The sequence below is a fragment of the Punctularia strigosozonata genome (assembly GCF_000264995.1).
Source record: "Punctularia strigosozonata HHB-11173 SS5 unplaced genomic scaffold PUNSTscaffold_9, whole genome shotgun sequence".
NCBI classification, from domain to species: Eukaryota; Fungi; Basidiomycota; class Agaricomycetes; order Corticiales; family Punctulariaceae; genus Punctularia; species Punctularia strigosozonata.
The window spans coordinates 1,100,818-1,119,472 of record NW_006767441.1 but is presented as its reverse complement, the minus strand read 5'-3'; the positions used below and the strand labels follow the sequence as shown (position 1 = coordinate 1,119,472).

At 52.7% G+C, this 18,655-nt stretch overlaps 7 protein-coding genes across 7 annotated transcripts; 4 read left to right on the top strand and 3 right to left on the bottom strand.

The window, feature by feature from the left end:
- Window positions 1-133: 133 nt before the first annotated feature.
- PUNSTDRAFT_127081 (uncharacterized protein) lies at window positions 134-2,697 on the top strand. The gene is made up of 10 exons (XM_007385559.1): window positions 134-400; window positions 459-657; window positions 718-735; window positions 789-884; window positions 937-963; window positions 1,019-1,116; window positions 1,175-1,183; window positions 1,240-1,764; window positions 1,827-1,970; window positions 2,038-2,697. The coding sequence occupies exons 1-10, from the start codon at window positions 384-386 to the stop codon at window positions 2,324-2,326; spliced, it is 1,422 nt and encodes a 473-aa protein (XP_007385621.1). The 5' UTR covers window positions 134-383; the 3' UTR covers window positions 2,327-2,697.
- A 240-nt stretch (window positions 2,698-2,937) lies between these two features.
- Window positions 2,938-5,325, bottom strand: PUNSTDRAFT_136012 (uncharacterized protein; the record flags this gene model as incomplete). Its single annotated transcript, XM_007385558.1, has 14 exons — window positions 2,938-2,955; window positions 3,022-3,185; window positions 3,242-3,386; window positions 3,446-3,653; window positions 3,718-3,824; window positions 3,884-3,974; window positions 4,027-4,207; window positions 4,275-4,328; window positions 4,376-4,453; window positions 4,509-4,542; window positions 4,600-4,756; window positions 4,807-4,937; window positions 4,992-5,082; window positions 5,138-5,325. The coding sequence occupies 14 exons, from the start codon at window positions 5,323-5,325 to the stop codon at window positions 2,938-2,940; spliced, it is 1,647 nt and encodes a 548-aa protein (XP_007385620.1).
- A 1,640-nt stretch (window positions 5,326-6,965) lies between these two features.
- On the bottom strand, window positions 6,966-9,325 carry PUNSTDRAFT_136011 (uncharacterized protein; the record flags this gene model as incomplete). Its single annotated transcript, XM_007385557.1, has 14 exons — window positions 6,966-6,983; window positions 7,048-7,205; window positions 7,263-7,407; window positions 7,467-7,674; window positions 7,729-7,835; window positions 7,895-7,985; window positions 8,038-8,218; window positions 8,286-8,339; window positions 8,387-8,464; window positions 8,520-8,553; window positions 8,607-8,763; window positions 8,814-8,944; window positions 8,998-9,088; window positions 9,144-9,325. 14 exons carry the CDS (start codon window positions 9,323-9,325, stop codon window positions 6,966-6,968), a joined length of 1,635 nt encoding a protein of 544 aa, XP_007385619.1.
- Window positions 9,326-9,650: 325 nt separating this feature from the next.
- PUNSTDRAFT_144834 (uncharacterized protein) lies at window positions 9,651-12,822 on the bottom strand (the record flags this gene model as incomplete). The annotated part of the gene is made up of 19 exons (XM_007385556.1): window positions 9,651-9,700; window positions 9,753-9,839; window positions 9,913-10,190; window positions 10,250-10,263; window positions 10,320-10,483; window positions 10,542-10,686; window positions 10,736-10,943; window positions 10,999-11,105; window positions 11,157-11,247; window positions 11,302-11,482; window positions 11,534-11,587; window positions 11,635-11,712; window positions 11,766-11,799; window positions 11,854-12,010; window positions 12,068-12,198; window positions 12,259-12,349; window positions 12,400-12,552; window positions 12,601-12,691; window positions 12,738-12,822. 17 exons carry the CDS (start codon window positions 12,820-12,822, stop codon window positions 10,160-10,162), a joined length of 1,815 nt encoding a protein of 604 aa, XP_007385618.1. The 3' UTR covers window positions 9,651-9,700; window positions 9,753-9,839; window positions 9,913-10,159.
- A 317-nt stretch (window positions 12,823-13,139) lies between these two features.
- On the top strand, window positions 13,140-14,858 carry PUNSTDRAFT_136009 (uncharacterized protein; the record flags this gene model as incomplete). Its single annotated transcript, XM_007385555.1, has 5 exons — window positions 13,140-13,207; window positions 13,259-13,457; window positions 13,520-13,570; window positions 13,623-14,337; window positions 14,392-14,858. The coding sequence occupies 5 exons, from the start codon at window positions 13,140-13,142 to the stop codon at window positions 14,856-14,858; spliced, it is 1,500 nt and encodes a 499-aa protein (XP_007385617.1).
- A 311-nt stretch (window positions 14,859-15,169) lies between these two features.
- Window positions 15,170-17,619, top strand: PUNSTDRAFT_114786 (L-methionine transporter; the record flags this gene model as incomplete). Its single annotated transcript, XM_007385554.1, has 13 exons — window positions 15,170-15,464; window positions 15,513-15,538; window positions 15,596-15,612; window positions 15,664-15,884; window positions 15,942-16,144; window positions 16,273-16,566; window positions 16,617-16,734; window positions 16,800-17,014; window positions 17,062-17,108; window positions 17,162-17,204; window positions 17,258-17,321; window positions 17,373-17,414; window positions 17,501-17,619. 13 exons carry the CDS (start codon window positions 15,170-15,172, stop codon window positions 17,617-17,619), a joined length of 1,704 nt encoding a protein of 567 aa, XP_007385616.1.
- A 394-nt stretch (window positions 17,620-18,013) lies between these two features.
- On the top strand, window positions 18,014-18,627 carry PUNSTDRAFT_104975 (copper chaperone taha). The gene is made up of 5 exons (XM_007385553.1): window positions 18,014-18,038; window positions 18,095-18,151; window positions 18,212-18,266; window positions 18,322-18,425; window positions 18,488-18,627. The coding sequence occupies exons 2-5, from the start codon at window positions 18,119-18,121 to the stop codon at window positions 18,512-18,514; spliced, it is 219 nt and encodes a 72-aa protein (XP_007385615.1). The 5' UTR covers window positions 18,014-18,038; window positions 18,095-18,118; the 3' UTR covers window positions 18,515-18,627.
- Window positions 18,628-18,655: the final 28 nt, after the last annotated feature.

Sequence of the window (18,655 nt, the reverse complement as noted above, 5' to 3'; positions counted from 1 at the left end):
GGCCGGAAAACCACGGACGCGAATGACCGTGGGACATGTCACGGGACACGGGCGCCTCGGATGCGGAAGGACGTCCCGATCGCACGAAACTTCGGGAGGTTAGACGGATGGGCAAAGGGCTGGCTGGCTAATGCTGGTCCGATATCAAGCGATCATTCCCCGTCAGAGCAGCCAGCGCACAATAAGTTGGCCAGATCGGCTGTGCGATAGCTGACAGCTCCGCAGGAAGTCCTTGATCTGCCTCGTGTTCTCGACGGTCCATCGCGTGTTCTCGAAACACACCTGCATCTGAAAAATCGAATATATCTTCTCGTTGACTCGGACGCTACTCTCGCTCCAAGACATATTACACGCTTGATACCTCTCCTCCTCAGTCCATCGCCATGCTGCTATCGCCGGCGTGAGTGCTTGGAGAGCCGCGTTTCGCCCATCCAGAGATCTGATTCATGCCGCCACAGATCAACGAGCGGGAGCTTGCCCTCTCAGGGTGGGGGCGGTGGCTTTTGGAACAGATTCTCGGGAAAGGGTGGAGGTGGCAAGCAGCCGCCTCCGGACCGCCAGAAGGAGATGGAGATGAGGCAGCAGGCGGCACAGATGGCACTGGCCCGACAGCGATTGCTCACGCTCTGCTATGGCGAGATGGAGACAGTGCGGCTAGTGAGTGGTGCTCATCGTCTCGCATTAAAATCGAAGTCGAGCTCATGCCTGATCTACCAGTTACCGCTATCGTTTGCGGTACGTCGGCTACCCCTTTCTCGCCAGTCGGTCGTTCCATAACCAACTTCCAGGAACTCGATGCCGTAGCACGAGACTGGACAAAACCACCACCGGATGCCGTCTTCACACTACGAGTACCGGTTGAATATGCTTCATTACAAGCCGCGGTAGGTCGATCAGATTCACCCTCCGCCACCGAGTATCCTAATCCCGTCTTAGCGATTCATATCAGGGCCTTATGTTTATGTGAGTGGCCCTCGCGACGATTGGAGGTGTCATATCCCTGACATTTCTCGCCTAGCTCACCGGAGAGGACTCGTACGCGATCGCAACCATGGGTGTTCAGGGTTTACGCGTCGAAATAGTGAGCGATGCCCCGCCTCCGCCTGATGAACCTCCGTGAGTACATGCTCTCGTATGCACCATGTTTTCTTTCTGAGTGATCGTTCCCTATCAGCCCACCTCCGTAAGCGAGTTCTCATACCAGGGCCCGTCCCGAATTCTAACCCGAATCTTTCGCAGCCCGCCACCAGTACTAGAGATGCCTGCCACTTTCGCCCTGGAACTCTTCCCCGGCCAAACCGTGGCGCTCGACACTACCGTGTCCTCCGACGAGCTCGACATGGCACGCATGGAGGACGGCACGATGGTCGATGGTCTGTTCTGGGGCAAGCTTGAGATCGTTCACGATGGCGACACGCACAAAATGGACTTCTCCGGCACGCGCCTCAACCAAGAGGGCCAGGAGGACTCGCAACTGTTCTCGCCCGACTTCATGATGGACACCCGCGTCATCACCAAGCTCGCCGCCGCCGCCAAACCCGCCACCGCGAAATGCCACCTGAGCATCCTCCCGCCCGCGCAGCAGTACTGCGACGTCTTCCTCAGCTTCTCTAGCATGTGGAAGATCGGCTTCACCTGGCCGCCCGCCGAACCCGTACAGGAAGCGGAGAACAAGATCAAGTACTTCCTGCGCGTGCACCCCGGCGGCGCCATGGAACACTTCGAATCTGTCACGACCGCGACATCAATATACTACGAAGCCATGTATGTCTCACCTCCGCGCTGTCTCGCATAAAGACGTTGACGTTTCGCTCGCTTCTTTCTAGACCCGATCCGGGTATGCTCGAACCACAGGAGTTCGTCGCGCCCAGGAATAGCTTCGCAATGTCGTTTTCCGACTTCGTGCCGCATCTCACCGGCGTATTGGATCAGCTCGGCATGTCGATGCATGCTCGGACCAACTTCATCCAGTACGTCGCACCCGCCCGCAATCCCAGACTGACCCATGATTAACCTGTGGATCTCTTTCCCCCTCAGCAACAACATCTCCACTTTCGCTCAACACAAGAACATCGCCTACCGCTTCCTTCAACCGCGAAAGATAGCGGCGGCAATCGACATCTCCGTCACGGCCGAATCCTGCGTATTCACGCGGCTCTTCCTGATCTGGCGCGGGGTCTCCGAGGAGGAAATGGGCGACTTCGCCGGCGCGGGCGAGAAGGAGGCGAACCAGTTCAACTGGCGCGAGGCCGTCAACTGGTCGGAGCTGTCCAAGGACCAATCACAATTCCGCGTACTCGAGACCAGCGTGTTGGAGCTGACATGAACGCGCATATATCGGGCGTGTGGTCGCTCGTTGCCGGACGACGCTCCGCTATCACACTGGTATCAATGCGGAACCTTTCCCGGACGTTCTCCCTTTTCCTTTGATTATTGTTCCCCTATTCTCGTCGCACGCGATATCACGGTCTGCTAGTAGTTCATCTCGTCCACTGTTGCTTCCCATGTTTCCACTGCTCGGTTTTTCCATTTTTGTTTCCTCCTCCCCGCCACGTCCCGGAAGTACTTCAGTAGTTGACTAATGTTCTGTTTCTTGTTGTCATCGTCGTTGGCATCGCTCTGCATCCATAGTCCCACTGTATTATTTACGCTGCCCGTACGTGTATACGAGAGAGATCTTATCTTGCCTTCAGATATACCCACTACATACGGACGGTATGAGATACAGTTGCATATGTGCATTAGGCCGAAGCCCCTTCCTTTGAACAACACCATTTAAAGTTAGCGTCAATCACCGCCCAAGGAAAGAACCCCTCGCGGAAATCACCACGAGTGATCTTCCATGCATTTGTTAGGCATCTGGATCATAAACAATTTGCACCGGTCCCCTGCCGCTTATCGTCGTAACATGCGATGCGGTCTAAATCATGGATGCGCTCACCGTTTCTCTACACCCTGTGAGCAGGGATGTCCGCGGTTAGCAACAGCGGCTTTCCTTGCTGTATCACGAACATCGCTCACATTCTCTTTCCAAGATACTTGCGCTTTCAGCTCTGCTCCAAAGTGGAGTATAATTTGGCAGGAAGCGGTTATGTAGTCGCGCCCCGTTTTCCCAGTTTTCCGCTGGAGGTGCGCCCTCAATGCTGACATGTCTGCCTCGATGGCGCATAAAGAGGAGAACCGGGCTGGCGGGTTAAATCAGTTCGATTCCGAACCCGTGATAACTTGCGGGACAGCGTACCTTCGTCTTCATCCAACCACAGAATATTGCTTCGATTTCCTCGGTAGACCACGATGGTCACTTTTTCATCGGACATATCGTCATTCACTCCCCAATTACAAGTGAGGGCAGTGCTGAACTCTTTGGTTTCCGTGACCGACGTGCCCTGACAGCACCGGTTGTACTCTCAATATCACACATGCGCCTTCCATGAGCACTACTCACCTTGTCCAAAATAGCGCGAAACCCTTTTTTCAAAATCTTTGTTCCCGTGAGACGGTGCGTCACTACGGAACCGGAGCGCTTAGCGTGCTCAGGGTTTTCAAAATTATAATCTCTGAAGACGTAGGTGCCATATGTGAACCGGGCGACTCTGGACGCCACAAGGTGATCGAGGTGATATAATACGGCCCCTTCAGCAACAGCCTTCGCACTAGAAGAAGAGTCGAATTCTCCAGTTACCAATCCCCTGATATCACAGTTAACATTGAGCTTACGTGTGACCATCAGGGCGGCTAATGGTGACTTCATCGCCGGAGAAGTGGTCTTGAAGGGATTTCAAAAGCCACGGAGATGCTGCAAATCCTCCGACAAGGAAAACGGACTGTGTCGTTTCATCGCATCGCGTCTAGACTCGAATCATCCGGTAAATGCATAGCGCACCTTGACCAAACCATGCGAATCTGATAAGTGCTGCTCAATAGTCGTCTTGGCGGCCTCTATGGAGGGCTCAAAGAACTTGGAGACATCCTGCCTGTAGTTGCAATCAGGAGCTTGCCGGTTAATGAAGGACAACGATTGACTACCCAACCAGCCGTAATTGACCGTTCCGGATATCGAAGTTAGGGTCGCGATCAACTGGCGATCCAAACGCCACGACTTGAGACTCGGACGGATCTCGAAATAGCCTCTTTGTAGTCTCATCGAATCTCCGAGTGATGTAATCAATGGAATCCGGTGTGCCATATCGGGAGTTCGCAAGTTTAGCTTAGAATGAGAACAAGGCAAAAAGAAATCAGATTCCGTTCAAGAGCTACCTGACAACAATGCACACCTTGGAAGAATTTCCGGGCGCGAGTGCTCACAAATACGGAGCCTTGCAGAGAGCCTGAGGAGGTCATTTAGGGACTGTGTCATCGGTAGAAGAAAGCTCACAAGCTGCTGGCACGAGTTCACGAACTTCCAGGGGATTGAGGGACGTGACTTGGTACGAGCTGAAATCCAGGGTGCCACCTACAGACTAATCTCAGTCGACTCGTTCCTTCAGGTGTAAACGTGGACACTTGACCTCCTGCATCCGCGATAAGGATCCCGTCTCCCGTCTGATATATGTCAATACACCAGCATACTTCGTTATCTCACATCTCACTAAGACTTACCTCCAGGCGACCAGCCAACCCATTTGCGAGGCAGGAATGAAGACTAGCTTCGCCTTCCGTTACGAAGAATATCCGCTCGCGTCCAACGTGGGTGTCCGGGATGAGGCCGCCATGCACAGCAGAATCTCGCATCTTGCTTTGTTGTGAGCCCTCCCACCTGAGCGAGCTTCAGATTGACATAAATTTACATCGTCGCGGGATACATACCCATTTGGATGTGTGAGAACATATTGAATGTCATTTTGACATGAAGCCCAGATCGACCTCCCATTGCCATGAGAATCTTTAATGAAGGAACGAACGCAGCTGAGCATGTACTTGAGGAAGTCTCCGAACACCTGTGAGGGAAACTATGAAATCCATCGGTAGCACATATAACGAAGCCGTCCCACTTGAACGACGGTTTTGCGCAGAGGAAGAGGTTTGATAGCATTTATGTCACCAGAAGTTGCCAGTGATTGAGGGCGCAGATGCATCTTGAACCTCAATACGACAACCATTTAGCTTGAAATGAAGCATCGACATGATATTCTCGTACCACTCTGCCTTAACCCAGTTATGGTCATCCGCTTTATCCAAGTTGGCAGGGAGTTCCGCCTCTGCTCCAGCTGCCTGCACGACCCCGGACCGATCATACCATATGACAGTCGGGATCTTGAACGTCCCAGCCTGATGTTCTTGACCGGGGAATCTTCCAGCGGTATCCGTTGATTCTACGGGTCTCATGTTGATAACAAGTAGGCTGACCTAGTGACGCAAAGGATCTGCGAAATCTCTCCCGGCTCAAGGATACTATAAGAAATCCCAGAGAATGTCGTGCCAACATCCATAGCAATTACTGGCAACCCATGTGAGCATATGAACGGTGCAGCGAAACACCCATCAACCTACGTAATTTGCGCCTGGGGCCAGTGTACGGTTGTCTGGAGGATCCTGGTGGAGGATTGGAGGAATACGGCGGAGGATTAGTGATGGGCATTGTACGCGAGCTTGTGACGACAAAGGGTCAGACCAGGGCTCGACGGGGTCCTTGGTGTCAACTCGTGAGTCGTGGTACTATATCAATCAGAGAAAGCTGACCATATAGCGATGCAAGCTATTGAGGCTATCCAACACCCGTACTTTGAGTTTGACGACCGTGGCCATGAGAGGCCGACGGAAACGGACACAGGAATGATCACGCTCCCGGCGCTCACTGAGCTTGCAACGCGGGAAGCCGTCCATTTGACAGCCATCCATTCTGCTTATTACGCTCAACAATCCAGGGCCTGACCGACTGAATTACGTACCTTGAGCAATGACAATGCCGTAGTGCGGGAGGCAGGCGGGGTCAGGAACGCGTTACATTGTTCAGTGGTGCGTACAAGTTGCGCTTGGAAAGAATGCTCTGAGATGAATACGCTAGATTGGCGCAGTGGATGCGCGTTCGTATAACACAACATTCTGAAAGCAAGTGTCGGGCGGGACGATCAATGCCTGTTAACGACCACGTGTATGCGTGCCGGCAGAAGCGACGAGGCTCAGTCCTCGTAGATTATCTGTGCGGGACTCCTTTACAATGCATGGCCTATAGTCAGAGTGAATTTCCCCATATGGTCCACAATAACGCGCTAACCTTTTCTCTTTCACAATTCCGCGTACTCGAGACCAGCGTGTTGGAGCTGACATGAACGCGCATATATCGGGCGTGTGGTCGCTCGTTGCCGGACGACGATCCGCTATCACACTGGTACCAACCCTGATCCTCTCCCGAACGTTCTCCTTTTTCTTTGCTTATTCTTCCTGCTATTCTCCTTACACGCGATATCATGGTCCCCTGCTATTTCATCTTGTCCAGTGTTGCTTCACATGTTTCCATTGCTCGGTTTTTCCATTTTCTCCCTTCTCCCCGCCACGTCCCGGAAGTACTTCAGTAGTCGACTAATGTTCTGTTTCTTGTTGTCATCGTCGTTGGCATCGCTCTGCATCCATAGTCCCACTGTATTATTTACGCTGCCGTACGTGTACCAGAGAGAAATGCTGCTTCCAGATGTACCTGGTCACTGGAGTGCAGGGCTCTTCCTATTTAGGTACCTTGCCCGGTAATCCACTCATCTACCCACGATATACGGACGGTAGGATATACTGTACATCTGCATACGTGCGATAATTCCACGCCCTTTCGCTACACTGTACACAAAATTTAGAAGCAGCGTCGACTATCCGTGGTTCATACCGCGACCATACACCGCCCACGCAAAAAAAAGGGAAAACCCCCACGAGTGGTCCTCAATGCGTTTGTCAGGCATCTGGATCGTACACAATTTTGACTGGTCCCCTGCCGTTTGTCGTTGTAACACGCCATGCGGTCTAACTCATGGGTGTACTCACCGTTTCTCTTTACCCTGCGAGCAACGATGTCCGCGATCAGCAACAGCAGCTGTTTACCGTAGCAAGAACGCTGCTCACGCCCTCTTTCCAAGATACTTGCGCTTTCAACTCCGCTCCGAAGTGGAGAATAAGTTGGCAGGAGGCGGTTATGTAGTCTGTTTTCCCTGTTTTCCGCTGGAGGTGAGCCCTTAACGTCGACATGTCTGCCTCGATGGTGCATAAAGAGGAGAACTGGGCTGCCGGGGTTGAATCAGTTCAATTTCAAACTTCTGATAGATTACGGTCCAACGTACCTTCATCTTCATCCAACCACCGAATATTGCTTCGATTTCCTCGGTAGACGGCAATGGTCAACTTTTCGTGCGACATGTCGTCATTTACTCCCCAATTGCAGATGAGGTCAGTGCTGAACTCCTTGATTTCCGTGACCGATGTACCCTGATAGTACCGGTTGTACTCTCAGCACCATGCATACGCCTTCCATGAGCACTACTCACCTTGTCCAAAATGGGGCAAAACCCGTTTGTCAACACCTGGTGTCCCGTGATAGGATGCGTCACTATCAAACTAGAGCGCTTGGCGTGTCCAGAGTCTCTGGAATCATAGTCTCTCAGGACGTAGGTGCCGTATGTGAATCGAGCGACTCTGGATATCACAAGGTGATCAAGGTGATACAATACGGCCCCTTCTGCAACAGCCTTCGCACTACAAAGAGGGTCAAATGCTCTCCTTGCTATCACAATAAAAAAATAAGTTTACGTGTGTCCATCGGGACGGCTAATGGTGACTCCATTGCCGGAGAAGTGGCCTTGGAGGGATTTCAAAAGCCACGGAGATGCTGCAAATCCTCCAACGAGGAAAACGGACTACGCCGTTTCATTAGATCGCATACAGACTCGAATCATCCGGTAAATGCATAGCGCACCTTGACCAAACCATGCGAATCTGATAAGTACTGCTCAATAGTCGTCTTGGCGGACTCTATGGAGGGCTCAAAGAACTTGGAGACATCCTGCCTGTAGTTGCAATTAGGAGCTTGCCGGTTAATGAAGGGCAACGATTGACTACCCAGCCAGCCGTAATTGACCGTTCCGAATATTGACCTTAGGGTCGCGATCAACGGGCGACCCAAACGCCACGACTGAAGACTCGAAGGGATCTCGAAACAGCTTCTTTGTAGTCTCATCGAACTTCTCAGTGATGTGTTCAATGTTGTCCGGTGTGCCATATCGGGAGTTCGCGAGTTTAGCTTAGTACAAGAACAACGCCATATGAATCAGACTTCGTTCGGGGACTTATCTTGCAACAATACACACCTTGGAAGAACTCTCGGGCGCGAGCGCTCACGAATATGGAGCCCTGTAGAGAGCCTGAGGAGGGTATTCAGGGACTGTGTCGTCGGCAGAAGATGACATACAAGCTGCTGGCAAGAGCTCGCAAACTTTCAGGGGATTGAGTGCCGTAACTCTGTACGAGCTGAAGTCCAGGGTGCCACCTTCAGAATAATTTCAGTCAATGCGTTTCTCCGGGTGTATGCATGGACACTTGACCTCCTGCATCCGCGATAAGAATCCCGTCTCCTGTCTGATATACGTCAATACTTACTCCAGCATACATCATCATCTCATAAGACTTACCTCGAGGCGCCCAGCCAACCCATTTGCGAGGCAGGAATGAAGACTAGCTTCGCCTTCGGTTACGAAGAATATCCGCTCGTGCCCAATGTGGGTGTCCGGGACCAGGCCACCATGCACAGCAGCATCTCGCATCTTGCTCTGTTGCGAGCCCTCCCACCTGAGCGAGCTTCAGATTGATAGATAATTACATCGTCACGGAACACGTACCCGTTTGGGTGTGTGAGGACAAACTGTACGTCATTTTGACACGAAGCCCAAATCGACCTCCCGCTGCCATGAGATTCTTCGATGAAGGAACGAGCGCAGCTAAGCATGTACTTGAGGAAGTCTCCAAACACCTGTTAGGGAAGGTGTGAAGCCCGTCGATAGCATATAGAACGATCAGTCCCACCTGAACGACGGTTTTGCGGGGAGGGAGAGGTTTAAAGGCATTTATATCACAGGAGGTCGACAGCGATTGAGGGCGCAGGTGTATCTTGAACCTTAAAACGGCACCCATTGAGTCCGAAATGAAGGATGAATGTCAAACTCTCGTACCACTCTGCCTTAACCCAGTCCTGGTCATCCGCTCTATCCAAGTTTTCAGGGAGTTCCGCCTCTGCCCCAGCTGCTTGCACAACTCCGGACCGATCATACCACATGATAGTTGGGATCTTGAACGACCCAGCCTGATGTTCTTGACCGGGGAACCTTCCAAGGAGATCTTTGTACAATGTCATATTAAAGCGAAAAGGCTAACCTAGTCACGCAATGGATTTGTGGTGTCTCCCCCGGCTCAAGGATACTGTAAGAAATCCCAGAGAACGTTGTGCCTACATCCATAGCGATCACTGGCGACCGAATTGAGCACACCAACGGCGCAGCGGGATACCCATAAACATACGTAATTTGCGGCTGGGGCCGTGATACGGTTGTCTAGACGATCCTGGAGGAGAATCAGAGGAATGCGGGAGAGGATTAGTGATGGACATTATGCGCGAGTCCGCGACGACAACGGGGCGGACCAGGGCTCGACGGAGTCCACGATATCGATTCGTGAGTTGTGGTATTATATCGATCCGAGCTCGAAGCAGACCATGCATTAGCTATGCAAGCTACTGAGGCTGTTCAACCCGCATTCTTCCAGTATGATCATGGGAGACCTACGAGGGCGGATATAGGAAGACGTGCATTCGAACAACGCTTTCGGCACGAGCTGTTCTCGGCACGAGCTGAACCAGGTACGCGGGAAACCTTTCATTTGACAGCCATCCATTCTGCTTATCACGCTCAACAATCCAGGGCCACGATGACTGGAATTACGTACTTCGGGAAGAGACAATGCGCCAATGCTGGACGTAGGCGCTGCGCTTAGAAACGCACTCGGAAGCTCTTTACATTGTCCAGTGGTGGGTACAAGGGGCGCGTGGAATGAATGCGTTTGGTGTGAACACGCAAATTGGCGGATGAACGATCGTTCGTGAAACTCAAGACTTGGAAAGTGTGGGGGCGCCAAGAGAACAACAATGCCCGTTGACGGCACACATATGTATCCAGGCAGAAGTGAGCAAGGTTCAGTCCTCGTAGATTATCTGTGCGGGACTCCTGATTTCATGGCCAACAGTCAGAAGAGATCTCCGTGTTGTCAACCATGGCGCGCTGACCTTTTCTCTATGCCCTAGTGAGAGCAAATGGTTGGTCCAGGATAATGACTCGACATCAATAAGTACTCACGTTCTCCATCCACGACATCTGTGCCTTCATCTCGGCTCCGAATTGAAACACGATTTCGTACGCTCCAGATATATACTCCCGGCCATTCTTGCCTTCGCGCGTGCTTAGGTAGTCCCTCAGGCCTGACATGTCCGCTTTGATTGAGCACAAAGTTGAAAAGCCACCTACAGCAAGACAGCTTAGCGTCAATAACTCAACCCGTATGAACTTCATGTATGATACCTCGATCCTCGTCTAACCATTGAGGATCTGCTAATCGTCCTCTATAAACCATGATCTTCGCTTTGTGGTGGGACATGCTATCGTTAACCCCCCAATGGTATACGAAGCTGCCACTAAACTCCTTCGTTTCGGTGACCGCAGTGTTCTGCGATCTATTTTAACAGCGGCAAGATGAGTATGATGTACCACTTTACCTTGCGAAGAATCGCGGAGAACCCATCGTCCAGGATTGACCGTCCCGTGCGTGAATGAGTCTCTACCAAGTGCGAGCGTCGGAGATGCTCAGGGAGATCGGGGTCATACTCTCTGAAGACAGAGGTGCCATAAGTGAAACGGGCCACTCTCGATGTGACAAGGTGATCGAGATAATAAATCACTGCTCCTTCCGCAACCGCTTTCGAGCTGATATGACAGGTGATTAGTGTCGAGTATAGGATAGAACATATGTTTGGCTTACGTGTGACCGTCTGGCCGACTGATCGTGATATTCTCACCCGCAAAATGATCTTGCAGGGATCTCAGAAGCCACGGCGACGCTGCAAACCCACCAACAAGGAACACGGACTGCGCAATTGTGACTGACTGCAGGGCGAGGTACATCATACTCATGCATACCTTGATGACCCCACGCGAGTCTGCGACGTGTTGCGATATTGTCGTCTTTGCAGCCTGCACGGAGGGCTCGAAGAAGTCGAGGACATCATTTCTGACGTTGAGGTTGGATTGAGTAGCGTGAAGAGAGGAAGCTCGGAGTATTCACCCTGTCAATCGCAATTGTCCGTTACGAATCCCAAAATTGGGATCACGGTCCACTGGGGACCCGAATGCTACTACTTGGGACGTGGACGGGTCCCGAAATAGTCTCTTCGTAGTCTCATCGAATTTGCGCGTGATGTAATCGATGGAGTCCGGGGTACCATAGCGCGAATTGGCAAGTTTGGCTTCCAGCCAATTTTATTAGCTAAGGTACGGACCGGGACAAACTCAGTTACCTCGAAAGAACTCCTTCGCACGAGCGCTTACAAAGATCGAGCCCTGCAGAGAACCTAGACAAGGCTCAGACGTTGCGTGTTACCACCAACATGCTACTCACAACTTGCCGGTACTAGCTCTTGTATCTTCAGGGGACGAAGCGCGGATATCTTATACGAGCTAAAATCGAGCGTCCCTCCTGCGACGACACAATGAATGACTGTATCACGGACGGGACTGTTTGCACTCCACCTCCGGCATCGGCAATGAGGATCCCATCCCCTAACTGGGTGAAATCAGCGCAATGATACACCATCCTGGACATGAGGGGGGGGCTCACTTCGAGGCGGCCTGCCAAGCCATTGGCAAGGCAGGAATGCAGGCTCGCTTCCCCTTCTGTAACGAAGGACACGCGATCTCTGCCAGCAATCGTATCGGGAATCAGACCTCCATGAATCGCAGCTTCCCGCATTTTGCTCTGCTGAGCGCCTTCCCAGCTGGCAAAACAATTGACTTATTATCATGTACTTCGTTGGTACATTGATAGTGCGTACCCGTTCGGGTGCGTTAGGACGAACTGGATGTCATTTTTGCACGAAGACCAAATTGTCCGCCCGTTTCCGTGCGAGTCCTCGATGAAGGTCTTTGCGCAACTGAGCATGTATTTCAAGAAATCGCCGAACACCTGTGTGCGAGATGTGATCGGTGCAGGGAGGACAGATTACATCGCGATGAGCGAGCACACCTGAACCACGGTTGTTCGCGCAGGAAGGGGTTTGATAGCATTTGTGGCGCCACCGGGCAGCATAGATCGAGGTCGCAGGTGCATCTTGAACCTAAGGGACAGTTGGGAATCAAGGAGTGTCCTCAGAATGGCCAAACATACCACTCTGCCTTGATCCAGTCATGGTCGAGAGCTTCATCTACAATATCTGGTAGCTCTGCCTCCGCCCCAGCGGCTTTCATGACCCCAGAGCGGTCATACCACATGACAGTTGGGATTTTGAAGGTCCCGGCTTGGTGTTCTTGTCCAGGGAATCTACGAAGCATGACCTGAATGTACACCTGAGGAACCACACGCACTCACCGGGTCACCCAAAGGACTTGAGGGATCTCCCCCGGTTCCAAGATACTATAAGAGATGCCGGAAAACGTAGTCCCGACATCCAGGGCAATCACTGTTACGCCTCAGTTTCGCGAACAACAGACAGTCCGTGGACGTACGCAATTTGCGTCGAGGACCGTTGTATGCCTGCCTTGACGAACCGGGAGGAGGGTTGGCGGAATACGGGGGAGGTTGACTGGCCATGGTGACCTAGCGTGCCTTGCGGGAGTCGAGCTCGATATCAGTTACGGCAAGCTCCCACGCTATATATGAGCCACTGAAGCTATTGAGCGCTCGTTCTGTATAAGGAAGACTGAGACCATGAAGGACGTACAAACGCGCAGCTGACCGCGTTAGCCCCACGGGGACCGTGGAAGTCATCACCAGCATGATGGCAATGCAGATCCCCGATCAAAGCTATCATGGAGCCGTGTACGGCGCTCAAGCTGCTGCGACGGTGGGAGGATCCGGGTAGATATCATAGGATGCGCTCTTTCTTGTCCCGGATCCAACAGGCTGCTATGCCCGTCAGCGACTTGCGAGGGACTCAGCCGACCGCGTCAGCGATGTCCAGCGCAACACCTATATAGTTAGCTCGGCCCACTGTTTTCACGTAGGACAGATACTGACTGTGATAAAGTACCACACAGATGACTGCATCGGAAATGCAGCGCCCGCCAAGCGAGAACAGTTCGAGCAAGCGGAGACACGCAGACATGGTCCAACGAAACGCAGCACCGGTTAGCGCGACGACGACAGCAACGGCGACGGCTGACTCGGTGAGACCGTCTGGCGAGGGCGTGCGCGAGGGGAAACCTCAGCGTCGCCCTAGAGAACAGGTCAGAAGAACTCGAGTATGTGACAAGCTATCATCATGGGTAACCCTGCCTTACGAACGTAGGAGTCGACCACTCAGACCACACATCCAGCGGATGAAGGGGTTGCGCCTCCGGTAACTTGAATGTGGCAGTTTGCAGCCATGCGCTGATGACATAGTTTATCAGATTAAGGACGACCCGAATCAAAGCGAAACACACACGCTTCGTGATCAGCTTGCAAAAGCCGAGGAGAAATTACGGCAGTCCGACCACGCACTCGAAACGAGTCAGAAGAACGCCGCCAGGTTCCAGCGCACGGCAGAGGACGCACACCGGGATTTGACGGCAGCTAGTAAAAGGAACGCGGAGCTGGAGTATGCATATGAGCAACTCAACAGAGCTCTCGACCGTACGAAACAGGACCTGCAGGTAGCACGAGGGGAGGTTGACCACGCACGGAGAAAACAGCAGGCCCTCGAAGCAGAACTCTCGCAAAAGGAATCCCTCCTTCGTTCTCGAACGGCAGAGTTGCGTTCAGCGGAAGCCTTCCTGACAACCGCGGCACCCGTGTCCGAGGACGAGGTGGTTCAGCAGGTGAAGGACCTCAACGCGGCAGTGCACGCTGCAGCAAACAGCATGGTCGAGTCTTGGAGATACGAACACCGGCCGCTTGATCAATCTTCACATCCAATCGCGGAACGGGTCGCGAGCCACTTGGGAGCGGACATGGTACACAAATTGATCAACCTCGACCACTCGCAGGATCCTACGGTTGTACAATTGGCTCTGCAAGCAATCTTGTTCGATATGTTGGATTTCCTAAGTCGAGTTTGGCGTGCTGGTGCGGAAGATCAATATGACCATATCTGCGGGCAGATACATCGAGGGTTGTATCGCACTCGTGAGTTGATTGGGATACTGCGTATATACCCTTTTAATGGACCCTCCGTTGTAGAGCCGCAAGCGCTGTCTGGAAGATGGCGCAGCCTCACGCACGAGCACATCCGACAGGCCCGGTCCGAGCAGGATACAGCAAAGATCCTGGATGTCGCCTCAGAGGGGGCATGGACGAAGATGACGGACGTTCTGGAGATCTCCGGGGCCATCCACCGTCCCGAGAGTCACAGGTTAGCCATAGGGAAGATACGTTCACTGGCAGACCTTGCCATGGATCTAGGGACCGTCTTCTCGGAGCGGATGATCGCATGCGACTTCACACTCGTGAATCCGAAGCCAGCCGAGTCGTTCGCCCCTACTCATATGGATGCAAGCGGTGCATCGGAGGGTGCTATTTTATGCACCAATACGCTCGGCCTAATTAAGACCATTAACGTCGGGAAGTTAGGGGAGAAAATCACGCGGAAGCATGTACAGGCGTACCAATTCTTGAAACCGCAGGTAGTACTTGTATCGCAGGTCTAACATGAGACGCCCGGTGCATCTTTTTCTTCAAGCACTATATCGTTGGTGGTGTAGCGAGCAGCAAATGCGTTGAGTTACAGTATGTGTATCATCGGCTTCGGGCAGGCGGGGCGGGAGCCTACCGTCCTTGAGAGTGGGCGGCGGACGGCGGACGCAGGCAGCGGCAGGCTCTCCCCTCGCATCTCGCTCACATGACCGTGAAGACCGTTTTAGGTGTCCTGGTCCCCATCACACAGGACTTTCCCTCTTGGCTCATGGTCTGTTCTGCGTTTCACCCGATACATCCATATTGAAAGCAGTCGTCGGAATTCATGCAGTCTGCAGATGTTGGCCCTCGAAGCCCAGCTGCAGCTTATCCCCCTTCTCCTCCACTTTCTAATGCATCCCACGACTCTGACGACTCCCTCGGCGCATTGGAGCTAGCAGAAGGCTCTCTAGATGCACAAGAGCACGACCGGCTAACTTCGCCGAGAGTTGGGCGAGGACGTTCCTACTCGGTGTCCGGATTCGCATTTGAGCAAGACATGCTACCTCTGAGCGCTAGCCTCAGCGAACCGGATTATGGGAACGGTGAGACTGGGGAGAAGAACATCAGTCTCTTGAATGGTGAGTCCCTCGAGATATTATCAAAGCTGCATTCTAACCATGTGTTAGGTGTTGCGTTGATCGTTGGGCTACAGGTATGAGCGCCCACACATCCACTCCGCGCATACTCTCAGCTTGGTTGAACGGCACAGATCGGCTCTGGGATATTGTACGTGAACACGGCCTTCAGACAGCGGGTATATGCTGATGATGCACATAGCTCATCACCTGGTGTGGTGGTTGCCAACACGGATAGCGTAGGTGCTAGCCTCGCGGTATGGCTAGCAGCAGGCTTGCTGGGATGGACTGGAGCAAGCAGTTTTGCCGAGTTGGGCTCGTCGATACCCGTCAACGGCGGAGCACAAGCATATTTGGCCTACGCGTATGGTCCACTGACCTCCTACCTGTTCGCCTGGACAGCTATATCCGCGCTGAAGCCGGGTGAGCTACCTGTTCAAGGATCATTTCAGTGACTGTGTGCTTACAGTTGTCTGTCAGGTGGCAACGCCGTCATAGCTCTCATATTTGGCGAATACCTTAACCGGCTGTTCTGGCACGCCACTGCGTCCAGCGAAGCTGCGCCGGACGAGATTCCTGACTGGGCTATCAAGTTGACGGCCATTGGTGCAATATTACTGGTGACGCTTCTATGTGTCGCGACCAAGAACCTTGGGACTCGGGCTGCAGTGGTATTCACCACTGTCAAGGCAAGTTGATATAAGGATTCTTTCCTCGTGGTCCTCGTGGTCTTGTACTCACACACGTACCCTCAGGTTGCGGCACTGGTATGTTCGTTTCAGCCACTGCTATCAATCTATGTCTGATTAAGGCCCAGGTCTCGATAACGGTCCTCGGAATCGTTCAGCTGATTAGAGGGAAAGCCTCTACGTCTTTCAGCCAGCCATCTCAGCTGTTTACAGGATCTTCGACATCGCCGTCTTCTTATGCGCTCGCGCTGTACTCCGGGTTGTGGGCTTTCGATGGATGGGATCAAGCCAACTACGTCGGCGGCGAGATGAAAAATCCTCAGAAGAACATTCCCCGCGCGATTCACTCCAGCATGGCTATTGTCACCTGTCTCTTTTTGCTTGCGAACGTTTCATATTTTGTAGTCTTAGATAAGGTAAGCATCTGGAATATCTACGATGGTTCAATCCTGAGTGTAGTCCCCAGAACGTGGTGGGCCAGAGCAATACGGTCGCCTTGGATTTTGGTCGAGCACTTTTAGGTCCTTTGGGCGGAAGCATATTTGCTTTCACGGTGGCATTTTCTTGTTTCGGAGCCTTAAATGGTCAGCATGTCATCGATCGATGTTCTACTGTATATCTTTGCCCCTGACCTTCTTATAACATACAGGCTCTTTCTTCACGTCGGCACGCCTCATCTACGCGGCGGGTCGGGAACGATATCTACCCGCGATGTTCGGGAAGTTGCATCGTACGAGACAGACGCCGCTCAATGCGATGCTGCTTCAGGCAGCGATGACCATCACATTCATCGCCATTGGCGGAGGATTCCGGAGGTTAATCAACTTCGCCGTGGTGGCGAGCTGGGCGTTCTACTTCCTGACGGTGGGTGTCACCTACTCTCGAGCTGCCTAGCGTTGACCATGTGCCAGGTGTTGGGACTGGTGAAACTACGGATCCAAGAGCCTCTACTAGAAAGGTAGTTTCATAGATAGCATCGCTGGCGATTAACCCTAACCAGCACACACCCAGACCATACAAGACTTGGATAATCACGCCTCTCACATTCTGCGCTGTATGTCCGCGTATGCATCGGATGAGCTGGAGTCGTTAACATGCCTTGTGTAGGTTTGCGTGTTTCTGTTATGCATGCCTATAATCGCAGCACCACTAGAAGCTATGGCCGTCGCTGGTGAGACATCACACGCCCAGATTCGCCGTGCGAAGCTTACGCCTGCACCAGGATTCGTACTGGCCGGCATCCCTGTATACTACATAACCCACCGTAATGACCCTAACGTGGAAGTTCCGCGCATGCTCAGTGAGCAGCTCTCCCGTAACGGCCTACCTGTCTTCTAATGCATTCTGCAGGCTGGATTGTGACGGGCGTTGCGCGGATACGCGGACGATCACCGCGCGGAGAAGGATGGCAGGCTGTTGCCACCGATGGCGACGAGCTAGAAATGAGAGAAAGCGGTTCAAGGAGGTAGAAGTTATGTGCGTGCGATGCGAGCCGGTCTCCGAACCTTGCCTTCAAGACTCAGAACTCATGCATGAGCCGTCGTATATACCCCATCTTGGAATGCGGAATACCACAGTGGATGAAATGACTGCTGCTGACCGAGTTGCAAGTTGCTGCTCCGAGCATCGTCCCGAATGTCGGGGAAGGTCGACGTGGCGTGTCGCCTTAGTGAGCAATGCTCGGAGTAAGCTATCCGGCGTACCGCCAATGGGCATGGGAGCGACTGAGTACTTATCGCGTCATCTGATGCAGTACCTCACTACGGCTGACCGGAGGTAGTCAGCAACCCCGAAGAGGAAACTGCTCTATTACGGGATCTGATATAAGGCCAGGACTAGCAGTACTTGGTCTACTCGCCCGATCGGCTTTGTCATTCTCATATCCTCCGTGCGTTACGATCTGGACGGGGTAGTAAAGGCCACCCTGATCTGATACCCTCGCAGGCTCCAAACCCCTGATACATCGCAATGGCTGAGCACAAGTACAAGTTCGACGTCAAGGTTCGCTTCGGACTGCACATGCTCCTTGGAGATGAAGCTTAACTGCATTTCGATGCATAGATGACCTGCGGTGGATGCTCTGGAGCAGTCAACCGGGTCCTTGCGAAGACCGAGGGTGAGTGTGGCTCGGTATTCCCAGACTCAAGGTACCTAATCGCCGAGGGTTGCAGGCATTTCGTCGTACGACGTCAGCCTGGAGAAGCAAGAAGTCCTCGTAACTGGCACGATACCGTACGACGACTTGTTGGAGAAGATCAAGAAGACGGGCAAGGAGGTGCGTATCAAGCGTCCCCGTTCGCGTGCGCAAAACTCACTTGTCTCCTGGTCGTTGATCAGGTTCGCTCAGGAGAGGTCCTTGAGTGATGCGGCTCGAGTTCAGTCTGCGTCCGATTGCTCAAAACCTTGAGGATTATTGAATATTGTTATGTATCATGTTATCGTATGCAGGTTATGCATTGTTCCCGGTTGAATACCACGCCGAGTTCAGTTGAGCTGCGTATTGGA

What these genes read in the sequence shown, in the direction of transcription:
- PUNSTDRAFT_127081 (XM_007385559.1), top strand. An exon ending in TCAATATACTACGAAGCCAT is followed by an intron (nt 1,765 to 1,826) that starts GTATGTCTCACC and finishes GCTTCTTTCTAG; the next exon opens with ACCCGATCCGGGTATGCTCG. An exon ending in GCTCGGACCAACTTCATCCA is followed by an intron (nt 1,971 to 2,037) that starts GTACGTCGCACC and finishes TTTCCCCCTCAG; the next exon opens with CAACAACATCTCCACTTTCG.
- PUNSTDRAFT_104975 (XM_007385553.1), top strand. Translation starts at nt 18,119, where the DNA reads ATGGCTGAGCACAAGTACAAGTTCGACGTCAAG. An exon ending in GGTCCTTGCGAAGACCGAGG is followed by an intron (nt 18,267 to 18,321) that starts GTGAGTGTGGCT and finishes CGAGGGTTGCAG; the next exon opens with GCATTTCGTCGTACGACGTC. An exon ending in TCAAGAAGACGGGCAAGGAG is followed by an intron (nt 18,426 to 18,487) that starts GTGCGTATCAAG and finishes GTCGTTGATCAG; the next exon opens with GTTCGCTCAGGAGAGGTCCT.